Source organism: Melozone crissalis, unplaced genomic scaffold (genome assembly GCF_028551555.1).
Source record: "Melozone crissalis strain CALT ecotype California unplaced genomic scaffold, PUWL_Pcris_2 ptg000061l_1, whole genome shotgun sequence".
Classification (NCBI taxonomy): Eukaryota; Metazoa; Chordata; class Aves; order Passeriformes; family Passerellidae; genus Melozone; species Melozone crissalis.
The window spans coordinates 14,553,073-14,565,734 of NW_026535839.1; the positions used below are offsets into that span (position 1 = coordinate 14,553,073).

General features: G+C 46.2%; 1 protein-coding gene across 1 annotated transcript in view; it reads right to left on the bottom strand.

Moving 5' to 3' along the window:
- The window catches only part of SLIT3 (slit guidance ligand 3), a 483,586-nt gene extending 478,607 nt beyond the window's left edge, over nucleotides 1–4,979 (bottom strand). The window contains exon 1 of the mRNA XM_054287925.1: nucleotides 4,369–4,979. Within this exon, the coding sequence (XP_054143900.1) occupies nucleotides 4,369–4,553 (185 nt within the window). The 5' untranslated portion in view covers nucleotides 4,554–4,979. The remainder of the gene's footprint in view (nucleotides 1–4,368) is intronic.
- Nucleotides 4,980–12,662: the final 7,683 nt, after the last annotated feature.

Here is a 12,662-nt window from a genome sequence, read left to right on the forward strand (position 1 = left end):
TATTTGGAATTCTCATGGATATCCTTAAATTTTTTTCCTTTATTAGGTCAAAATGTCTCATCAGTTGCCCAGCTCAAGTATAAGAATTGCTGTGCCCACTCTGGAATTGATCTAATGAATTACCAGCTTCTCTCCAAAACACAAAAATTCTATCAATTTCTATTTTTGGTGAGGTGCTGAGCTGCTCGCAAGTGTGGGAGGGATCAGTAAATACCAACAACAACCCCAAGGGCAGCTCTGCCATCCTGCTCAAGGAGCCCTGTGGAGCATCACACTCTGCAATATGAGGAAATATTGTAAATATGGAATATGATGCCTATCCCGAGCATCCCTTCTCCAGAAAAAGCATAATTGGAAGTTGCTCCTGGAAGTGACAAGGATTTGCTTCACCACTTATTTTCCCCAGACTGAGTAATTTCACTGTGCAGCAGGACAGTTTTCACCTCTTTTTAGCTCTTCATGAGAGGTGAGCCAGAGCTTCCATCTCAACCACACAATTAGAAGACTTTCATAAAATGTAATCACAAGGTAAAAACTGCAGCACAAACCTAACGCTACTCGCTATATTTGCAAAGTTACTATTAAAGATCAGCCTGTAAAAAATTAAAAATAGAAGTATGGGTTTGTTTTATAACTCTGTTTCTGTGACCACTGTTAATCTGTGGATTTTCTTCAAGGTAGAAATCACAGGTATAAACCTACAGACCTTCAAAGTGTTCAGGAAAAAAAAAAAAAGAAATCAAGCATGCATCTCTTTTCTCAGGAAAAAAAAATCAGTAATCAAAGCTAGTTCATTTAACAGAACTTCACAATAAGAAATTCTTTTCCCCCTAAAGATATTTCCCATTGTTTCCTTAATGTCATATTTTCAGCTTTCCTGGGTTTCATATTAACACAAATTTGAATAATATTTAACTTGGCTCCATTAGCCCAAACAATCTGTAACATTTCTCCAAACATAACTCTACAAGCTCGGTGGCAAAATATTTTAAGTGCTGCCATTAGATCTTTTACTAATTAAAGCAAAAAGTTTCCGACTTGAACAGGTATGTGGAATTTTTAGCTCAGGAGAAGGCAGAGAGAAATAAATGCCTTTCCAGAGCACAACAGTTTAAAAAGGAACTTCGTGTGTGGCCACCAAGAAACTTGTTAAAATTATTTTCCCAACATGTAAACATTTCTCCGAGATTAAAAATATTTTTGTGATTTCAGATATGATCAATTTGGTCTTATTTACATGCTAAACATACAAGTACGAAGATTACACATCAACCCACTGTTATGTCATAAATAGTTACAGGTTGCTGTGTAGCACAGGGCAGAATGAGATACTCTGATATATCCTGTGGCTGACTGACGTTTCACCTATGAGCAGAATTTACACTCAGTGTCTTTTTCTCCCTACTGCTTACATCAGAAAGCCCAAGTTGGTGCAATTAGTAGAAATCTAGATGTGAAGAAACTGATACAAGCTTTAAAACAGTTGTAATGAAGATGTTGGTGAATGCCACAAAAGCAGTGAGAGGCTCACAATGGACTGACAGAAATGAAAACTGAAAACAGTATTTAAAATACAGATTAAAGTGTTACCACATGACCTTCTGCATCCTATTTCCACAAGGTTTCAGCCACTAAGTGATCCAACAATACACTATTTATATATGTAAAAAAACCCCAAACAAACCATCCAACACAGCTACGTTTCACATTTATCAGTGGTGGTATCTCTGAGGTTAAATGTTCAAACTGAATATTGTGAAATCGCTACTATTGTTCTTCTTGCAGCCATTAATCTAAAATTTAAATCTGTAAATAACACCAAAAAGAACAAGACCAAGACAATGATTATGCTCTCTTTCATTCTTTTTAACACTTAGCCTGCCAAGGCCAAGAGCTTTCTTCTTCTGGCTCAGCCTCCTGCAGCAGGCAAGGGAAGTTCACATCTCTGTGATGTTCACTCTCACCAATGAAACCCAGTAACAACACGAATCCAGCCCCCTTGAAACTCCAGCTACAACAAATTACCGTTTATGAAATGGTTCTCAGGTGGCCAACTAACCTTGTGCTTGTGAATCACTTTAACCAGCAATTTAAAAGTTTAATTCCAGCCTTTAACTCTTTAAGCCATTCACACGCCTCAGCAGCGAAGCACACACACCACCCGTGTTATCACACATTCTTGGCACGCTCCCCTGGTACTGCCTTGTTGTGGGGTGTGTTGTTCCAGATTTGGGGTTTTTTTGGCTCTGAAATGCCAGCTTGATACCCACCAATTTTAGAGCACAGTTTCAGGCACAGAATTCCGGTTTCTCTAGCATTGACATCTGAAAGCTATTGCTCACACAGCCGAGGTTAAAGGAGGGCTGATATGGCCACAGAACATTAAAGGTTGTAGAATTGCGTAGTAAGAAAGCTGCACATTGCTATCATTTAAGAGCTCTCAGCACTATAAAATGCATTTAGAAACAGCCAAGCATTCTATAAAATTTCATTCTGGGACAGAACTTAGCCTTTAGGAGTGCTCTTTGCACACAAACTTTGTTTGCTTAGTAACCTCATCCAGCTTTCTTCCTCGGAGGAAAAGCTGCCTGAGAATTTGAAGTTTCCCCAAGTCTATGACCCAGAAGGAAATAAAACAGGAAGTCAGGCCATACAATCCACAGCATTTGCTTGCAAGTTCAAAAACATTTGAAGTCAGGGCTAACCCACAGGAGGCACAGCCGAGTGCGCTCTCCTGGGGTCACCCCGGAGCGGAGCACGGCCGGGGCTCGGATTAACATCTCCGGGACATGGCCCTTTAACATCCCTCCCTGGATGTGTCCCTTTAACATTCTCCACATAGACATGTCCCTTTAACACCCCTCTCCCTTTAACATTCCCCCCTGGAATGAACGCGTCCCTTTAACATCCCCCATGGACATGTCCGTTTAACATTCCCCCCTGGAATGAGCGTGTCTCTTTAAAATTCCTCCTTGGACGGTCCCTCTGCTGTTGCCCCCTGGAATGAACGTGTCCTTCTGACATCGACCCCGGACATGTCCCTCTAACAGCCCCCCCATGGACATGTCCCTTTAACACCCCTCCCTGGACTTGTCCCTCTAACATTCCCCCCATGGACATGTCCCGTTAACGCCCCTCCCTAGATGTGTCCTTCCAACACCCCTCCCTGGACATGCCCCTTTGACATCCCCCCTGCAATGAACGCGTCCCTTTAACATTTCCCCCCTGGCCGTGTCCCTCTGACACCACCCCCTGCAATGAATGTGTCCCTCTAACATTCCCCCCCATGGACATGTCCCCCTAACACTCCTCCCCTGGACGTGTCCCTCTAACATCCCCCCCTAGATCTGTCCCTCTAACACTCCCCCCTGGAATTAAGGTGCCCCTTTAACATCCCTCCCTGAATATGTCCCTCTAACACGCCTCCCTGGACATGTCCCTCTAACATTCCACCCACAGACATATCCCTCCAGCACCCCTCCCTAGATGCGTCCCTCTAACATCCCTCCCTGGATATGTCCCTCTAACATTTCCCCCCAGCCGTGTCCCTCTAACACTCTCCCCTAGAATTAACGTGTCCCTGTCTCGCACCGGGCACTCCGAGCTGTGCCATCTGCTATGCATTAAGGCACGTCAGAGACGCCGTCCCCTGCACCGAGCGAGCGCCAGAACTCTATCAGAGAACTCTGCTTTCAGCTTTCTCCCGAGGAACTCACTGAGCGAGTAAAAAATCAGCCAGCTAAAAAACTCCCGAGAACTTGCAATACGGGGGATTTGCTACAAGCACATTCATTATTCTCCGTGCTCCCCACAGCGTTACGTTGCTATCATAAACCCTGAGGCAGATTAAAAATTGAATACCCCGCTTCCCCGCAGCAGTTTAAAACAGAAATTAGAGGCTGTTTAATGTGACTTCTCCGTTTGAATTAGTTTATGGAAGCAGCCGCTTTGCCATGGTGATGAAATCACCATGCTGAGAAAGTAAGGAGAAACTGCTACCAGCCGCCAGGTGAAAACATCCAGGTTTCTAATTGCATATTAAACTGATGTTTGCACTGACAGCGATTACAGCCGGGAGCACTCCAGGTACAGCTCCGAACTCCATTTCAAGCAAGTCACTGCACAACCCGATCAGGCGGCAGCTGAAAGTTCCCCAGAAACTCTGGAACCGATCGTCTGTACAAAGGCACAGCGGCAGGAGCGCTGCGAGTCCCGAAAAGCTCCTCCCCTTCCCTCCTGAAAACATTAATCCGTGCTGGATTGCTGAAACTCCTGTTACCGAGCGCTCTGCACTGATAGGCAGGTGTTGGGAAACTCGTCCCAGGTGTTGCTACAAGCGCTCGAGAAGCCCTTAGCGGTTTTACTTACAGTCTCTCCGCGTTCCTGGGAATATCCCTCGGCACAGTTTTGAGTCCCAGTCCATGACAATCCACGTTGGAAGCGATACACGTACACTTATGCGGGCATCCTCCAACAGGCATCCAACTCAGGGAGCTCCAAAAGCTCAGGATGGTTCCAAGGCACAGAAACGCACTTCTCCCACCACACAACATGGTTCTCGATGGCTTCGGTGGGTTTAAAAAGTGAGCGAGAGCAGCCGGCCCTTAAAGATGAAATGCCTCTAAGAAAAAAGGGAAAAGAAAACAAGAGGCTCTTAGTACAGCCCAAGGGAACCCACCACTGCCATCATCGCCGGAGCACCAGCAAAGCTTCAAAGGCGCCCGAGAAGGTCACGTTAGGTGGAAGAAGGTGGGGAATTGCCTTTCGGGCTCAGGTTTCTTTCTGTTATCTACGAACGGTACCAGAAGGCAGATAGTTTAACAGAGCTCGAGCCAGATGCGTCCTCAGATGAAAGAGAACCCGGGAGCGGAGGCAAACACACACAAAACATCCATCAGGAGCGGCGGCAACCTCCAAAACAGCCTCCTCCGCTCTGCACCGCCCCACCTGGGCCGGGCAGGTAACCCGCGGAGGGCACGGCCGGGGCTTCGCAGAGACCCCTCCGCCGCGGGCCCGCCCCCGCCGCGGGCAGTGCCGGGGCCGTGCGGGGCTGTGCCGAGCCGTGCCGGGCAGTGCTGTAGCCGTGCCGTGCCGAGCCGGAGCAGCGCTGCCGCCGCTGCCGAGCGCGGAGCGGGGATGGAGCGGGGCGCGCCCCCCCCGCCGCGCCATTGGCCGCCGCGCCTGACGTCACCGCCCGCCCGGGCCGGGCCCTCCGGCCGCGAGTTCGGGACCCGCGGGGGCCGGGACGGGACCGGGACAGGGACAAGGACAGCGCGGAGCGGGGCCGGCCCGGGGACAGCGCGGAGGGCACTCGGCGGCGCCTCGCAGCCCCTTCTTGCCTTCCCCGCCCGGCGCCGCGGCGGGGGGACGCGGCTCCCGGAGCGGGGGCGAGCCCCCCTCCCCGGCCCCGGTTCGGGTTTCGGGAAGGAATGTGCGGGCAGGAGAACGGGAGCGAGCCCGCAGCGACTCCGCGCTGCCCCTGCGGCCGGGGAGGCTGCGCCGCCTTTTGTTACCCGCGTTCGCTCTCGCCGAGTACCCCCTGGCGGCGGCTGCTCGGCCGGGGACAGCGGGACACCCAGGCTGGGCTCCCTGCACAACACCGGGGACAGCGGGACACCCGGGCTGTGCTCCCCGCACACCTCCGGGGACAGCGGGACACCCGGGCTGTGCTCCCCGCACACCTCCGGGGACACCGGGACACCGGGCTGTGCTCCCCGCACACCTCCGGGGACACCGGGACACCCGGGCTGGGCTCCCTGCACAGCGCTCCGGGGACACCGGGACACCGGGCTGTGCTCCCCGCACACCTCCGGGGACACCGGGGCTGCTATCGTGGCACAGCGCTCCGGGGACACGGGGACACCGGGCTGTGCTCCCTGCGCACTGACGGGGACACCAGGGCTGCTGCTATAGCACAGCGCTCCGGGGACACCCGGGCTGATTCCCGCACACTGCCGCGGACACCCGGACACCCTGGCTGCGCTCCCCGCACACCGGCACCGGCCCTGTCCCGCCCCAGCCCGAGTCCTTCCCGTCCCGGAACTCCTCTGGGGTCACCGCTCGGCTTCAAGGGCTGAAGTTCAGCACCACAAGTCGAAACTTGGAAAAATTTGCTTAATAAGACAAAAGCAGGGTCCCTGAGCGTGGTCATCCTGTTCTGATTTGGTGCGGTTTAAGGCTCAGATGTTTTACCTAAAGAGGGCCAAAAAAAGGCAGCACCTCCCAAAAGTCCCAGAGCACTGGGAAAATGGCAAGTCCTGCCACAAGGCTTTTTGTTTTTTAAGGTAAGCCTTGGCCCCTCAACAGGTAGGGTTGCCCTGTAGTACACCATGCACACAGTGACATACTGACCCAAAATAAAGTTCGTGTATGTATGCAAATCATAAACATCTGCCTGTTTCAATAAACCTTGTTTCTTATTTCACAGACTTAAAAATAGTTCAAAAGACAGGTTTATGACTAACTTACTTGGGAACACAGATAATCTGTTCTTTATCTGCATCACCAACTTGTGGTCCCTGACTATGGAGTCCAGGCTCTGATCCTGTGGGTAAGGAAGTTTTCAACAAGGATCATGGCCAGCATTGCCACAAAACCCTCACAGCACTCCAAAGATTTGATATGAGTAAGTTACATTAGGACTCAGGTTCTCAGGTTGTGCCCAAAACATGCTCTCATCTTTTTTTCTACTAAAATTAAGTATTTTAAGTGAAGGACTAGTAGGAAAACCACTGTAAGATGTTCTCCACAAGCTATGATATGGCCTTTGAGTTTGCAGTAGCAGATCCTAAACAACTTGTTAATTTCTGGCAATGTTTTCTTCATGTTTTGATTATTGAAGTTTGGAATTACCTGAGTCATCTCTGCCCTCCTGTATAGCTATTTTTGCTCAAACCAGTGAATTGTTCCCCTTCACAGCCAGCAAAGCAGCTTCTTGTCTACTGCCTTCTGTAACAAGCAAACATTTGACACTTAAGTGTTTCTTTGTGAAGGCAAATTTGTCAAAGAGCACAAGCAAGACCACAAGTTAACATTCAGCTCTCCTGGCCTTTGCCTGAAAAAGTAAGAAAGTAGTTTTTCTCATATAAAAGTGAATTATTTGCATGAAAATTTGTATTTGTTTATAGAGACCACCTTAATCAATCCTTGAGATTGAACCCCTCACACAAGAACCCAAAGCTCAGTGCAGTGGCCCTTATGCAGCAATATCCAGCCTGTGAGGATCAGTGACACAAGGTTGGAAAATGCCCAGAGGGACTCAGCTGTCACCCCTTGAGCTTTTTGCTGCTTCAGAAAAGATTGGAAAACACTATCCCCTCATTCATCCCAAATCCACAGAAATCAAAGGTTTGGGAAGGTGTGCGTCGCCCTGCCTGGATTCCCAAATTATCCTCTCCCTTCCCAGATCAAAAGGCAGAGGGGAATGACTCTGACCAGCAGCATGGGCAGAAGAAAGGAGCAAAGCCCCCAAGCCCTGTCCATCCTCACAGAGCCCAAAGCAGCAGAGATAACCAGGGGGCCAGAGCCGTGTCCCTCTCCTTTCCCTCTCCAGAGCCAAGGCACAGCCAGCTCCAGGCATGTCACCAACACTCAGCACTATCTATTCTGAGGCCAGCACCCTCTGTCAAGTGTGAGCCTACAAGAGATCAGCTCTTGAACAAGGAACAGCTGGCTCAGGCCAGGCAAGACAGAAATTACACTGCTTAGGAAGACAAAGTGCTCGCAAAGCTCTGAAGTCTCCTCTGCACAGACGGACGGTGCACGCCCTTAGCTCATTCTGACAGTGAAAATACTTTTGTTGGAACCTGACTTCCCTTGGCAGCCAGGCCATCATTCCAAGGAAAGGCTCTTTTCCTGTTCTAGGTCACTAGCAATCATCTTCCCAGCCCTGAAGATAGCCCTAAGGAGAGGCACACACCCCTCGCCTCAGGATGGGGGTACAGGAGCAGTTGGATGCTCAGTAAATAAGATTAGAGGTAATGCAGACATCATAGCAAAAAACAATATCCCTAAAGCCTCTTCAACACTGTCATCCAAAGCAGCTGACATATTCCATGCTTCAGTGGTAATCCCTCACAATAAAATTTCCCTGAAACACAAGTGAACCTGATTAAATGGCAGGAAAACAGATGAGCCAAAAGCTGAGCCTATCCCTGAAACATATTTAATTTTTATAAAAGCTGAGAGGCACATTCTCTTGCATTCCAGTTAAAACAGCTCTTAAAGGGAGATGGCCACATAATCTCAGGACACACCACAGTGGAACAGGGTGTTAACTCTGCTGGTTTTCCTTCACACACATCCCGTGGCTCCTGGCTCACAGCAATTGCCACAGGCTGGCAAACAAGTCACTCCTCATTCTCTTTCTGGGGCACTGGCAGAGGTCAGCACAGCAAGTGTAACACAAAACTGCACAAAGCTACAAATTATTGGATAATTTGAATAAATAAAGTGTTTCTTCCTAATATAAATACAAATTTAGGCAAGTTATTTTTAGGAGCCATCTAAAGCTTGACAGCTTTTATCTGTACTATTTCCTCGAGTATTAGACACTACCAACATTTCCATATATGTAAAACCCCTTACAAACAAGATTACTATCAAAGGTGTGCTGTCTGCTCAGCAGGGATTTAAATCTTGCCTGCTGCTTCTGCAATATGAAATATACTACAAAGAAATATAGTTTCACTTAGTAAATTAGTAGTTCACTACTTAGAACATCTTTGAAAACTGAGTAATACCTAAATATTTGTTTTCAAGTAAGGAAAACAAAATAGCTTTGTTTTTTTCCCCTTAGCATGGGATGACATTTACTAAGCTGATGTTCAGAGTATATCTACATTCAAGCAGTGCTGCCACCTAAGTACTTCTGTTGGTGCCTTCTCTTAGGAACCCATCATCAACATTCCTTTGGAACAGCACTCTCCATACCAGCCTAGGAAAGCTGAGTTTTGGGAGCAGGGTGGGCCAAACCAGACAGAACCATCACAGCAGCTGCTTGGGGAGAGGTAAGGGGGCAAAAAAAGGAAAAAAAAAAAAAGAAAAACCAAAATAGAAATCTGGACAATTTTGAGCTTCCAACACATTCTTCATGAAACACGCAAGCACAAGTGTTTAGAGTTAATTTCAAGATAAATGACATGGTGTGTCACATATAACGTCACCGTGTCCCTTGTTGGGGACTTGCTGGGCAGTCGTGCACAGGCTCACACTGTGCAGCAAGTGTGGCTTGTCTGAGAAGCACAGGGCTCGCTGCACTGGTGCTGTGCATGTGGCCTGCACATGTGCAGGGCAGCCGATGGCTCCCAAATGCTCATTTTTTAGCATGCACAATAGTCAGTTGTCTAGGGGCCTAATGGGAACTGGTCAGCTGGATGAAGCCCTGAAATCTCAAAGTTTATGGGCAAAAAGCAAGACTCATGAAAGGAATCCAAGCATGTGGCACTTTGGTTGAAGTGCAAAAGAGCATCAGTGCTGCAGGACTACCTGCACAGCAGAGCAATCAGGAGGGTGGAGAGGAAATGACTAATTTTGATCACTTCAAAGGAACCAAGCCTTGAATCTTATCACAAGTCACAGGCCTCTCTGAACAGCTCAAAGAGAAGCTCTCAATCACATCAGACATCACTCGGTGCTTCCTCACACGACCAGCCTGATGCGCGCATCCCAAACCCCGCCTGATTTTAAATCCCCTGATGCAAGCAGCGGGGCAGCAGCGGCAAACAGCGAGTTAAATAAAGTCTGCGAGCACATTGCCTAAAAAGGACATACAGCAAAGGCTCGGGCACGCTGTCCAGGCCGAGGAACCGGAGCTGGGATTCCCCAGGAGCCGGGACCAGGCTGGGTTCGGTGCGCGCTGCCCCGGTGCGCGCTCTGCCTCGGGGTCGCGGTGCCCTCTCGCGGCCGCAGCGCTGTCCCCGAGCCCTCTCCATCCTTCCTCTGTTAGCCGAGAAAACAGCGATTTGTGTTCCTTGTTAAGGGTGAGTTAAGCTAAGCAAATAATATTTGTACCTGTGTCTCCGTTATTTAATATTGTGCCTATTGAAATAAGCACGTACTGCTCTTCAAATACTGTAAAATGAAAGCAGTCATCGGATCCAAGACACTACTGAAGGTTACTGCTTCCTCTGAAATAGAGGAAATATAATCTCTGAAATACATATTTAATACATATTTAATATAAATGTATTAATTTTAATATATAATATATAATATAAAAATATTTATAATATACATAGTATACTATATATATTAAATATATTATAAAGGCATTTAATATATTACATATAGTATACTATATATATTATATAATACATAATACATATTGTATACTATAAATATTATCTACTATATATTGTAAATAATATATATAGTATGTTAAACATATTTAATATAAATATATTTAATATGTTTAATATAATAGATTCTATTGAATATAATCGGAAATATATTAAATATGATCTCTGAAAGAGATTACAAAAGCCCAGGCAAGGAAAGAAGCTTTATACGTCCTTCAAACAGGTTAAAATATCAGCAACCTGTGGCTAGGAAAGCTGAGTTATAGAGCAGGGGGGGCAGAATCAGACAGAACCATCACAGCAGCTGCTTGGGGAGAGGTAAGGGGGGGAAAAAACAAGCACCAAAACAGAAATCTGGAAAATTTTGAGCTTCCAACACATTCTTTGTGAAACACACAAGCATAAGTGAATTTAACTTGACATTTGACTTGAATTAAACAAGTTAAATTATATGGTGCACATGGATAAATAATATAAATGCACTCCCACTGGGATACATGGGAAAGGGAAGACGGCTCCGTGGCAGAAGGGTTCTGCCACTTTGTCCCCTGGCACACCTGGAATTCACATAGGACACAAAAAGTGTGGTAACTTCAAGCAACAAGGAATTTAAATGGGATTTCTTCCACTTAAAACAGAGCTCTCATGCACAGAAATTATGTAAGAGATCATGAATGAAACTTAAACCACCTATTTTGTCTCTTGCTTACATTCAGATACTGAATTGCAATTGCCCTTGAAATTTGGAATTGGTTTATTCTGTCAGTTTAATTCTAATAATGGATGGTATTGAATTCACTTGCTCCTTATTATAGTTTCTAATCTGCTATTGCTTCAGAAGTCAATAGGAAGTACCAGAAAGCCAACACTGAGATGGGATCATGCACCTTCACAGCTGCTGAAAATGCTTTAAATGTGTTAAAGAATTTTAAATTACAGCTTATGAAGTAAACAAAAAGCAGTTCCACTAAAAGCTTAGTAAATTGAATTAGGTTTTTCTGTATTAGATTTGTATCCTATATGAGAAACAAGCCTTCCACATTATAGCCCCTCTGCTGCTCACCCTGCCGTATATTCCATCAGCTCTAGAGCATTAACTCTTGAGTTTCCTGTCTCATGCACACACAACCTGCTACAGCTTTTTCTGCTTCATGCTCAGCATTTGAGTAAATAAGTGACAAAAAGGAGGAAAGGACAGGAAGCAAAACCTATTATTTGCTTTTACCACAGAAAAGCCTACTAATAAATGAGAATTTTCTTCTTAAATCTGCAATCCATAAGAACATAGCTTGCATGTAGAAGGCAATACTCAAGACATTTTATCCTGTTTACAGGGAGTGTAATAATCCTGCAAGGAAGCACTAAATTAGTTGGGAAATCTAAATAATTTCAATACTTATGAAACATATAAAAGGGCAAGGGGGTCACAGCATGGCATCCTTTCAGGTTTGAGGGTGTTACTTTGGATACAGAACACTGCAGGCTTGGCCATGGTTACAGGAGAGATTGGAGAGTCAGAACATAACCCATGACCCTCACTGCCACATCAAGGAGTGAGTGTTCCCTTGGCTTCAGCTTTTTCTGTCTCAGCTAGAAATTGTCACTAAGCAATTTTGAGAGATTCTGCACCAGAGGACATTTAGAGTTTGTTTTGTTTTTCTAATTGAAGGCATAGTTCATTATTCAAGGCAATAATTCATTATTCATGGCTGTCTAACACCAGCAGTTGTTGAAACTCCCAAACAGTCAGAGGGGCACTAATCTTGGCTAGAAATTTAAATACAGGCTGCTTGCTCCACCATTGAAGTGTGTTAAATGCTGAAGTTTTCAAACCTGCAGGCCCAGAAGTGAACAAGAGCTAACAACTCCAAGCTTTGCATATAGACCATCAACTTTATAACCTAAACGCTGAAAGTTTTAAATATTGGACCACTTCCTCTGTTTGGAACCCAAATCAGAAAGATGGGCAGGATTTACCCTAAATAAGGCCTTTTCACAGGGAAAAAGTGTTTATTACCTTGCATTGTCTTAGAGGACAAAACTAAGCTGCCAGATTTGGCATCTTTGGAGAAAATAAAGCACTCAAAGCTGTTGTAAATCACATGTGTATTGTGATTGAACGTTATTAGCACTTGCACTTAGAGCAGTGCCACTGCCACAGTGTGAAATGTTCCATTACCTCACCCTGGATGCTTCACATGACCAATGTGTCGAGCTGAACTGTCTGGTTTTGAAGCATAAGAGCCTTCCTAGAATTTTTGCTTCAAAAGATGCAGCAAGAGAAGCTAAAATATCATTTAGCATGTGCTGGCATCAGAGATATGGGTCTTCACCTACTCACAACAGAGTGATTTCCTACCATTG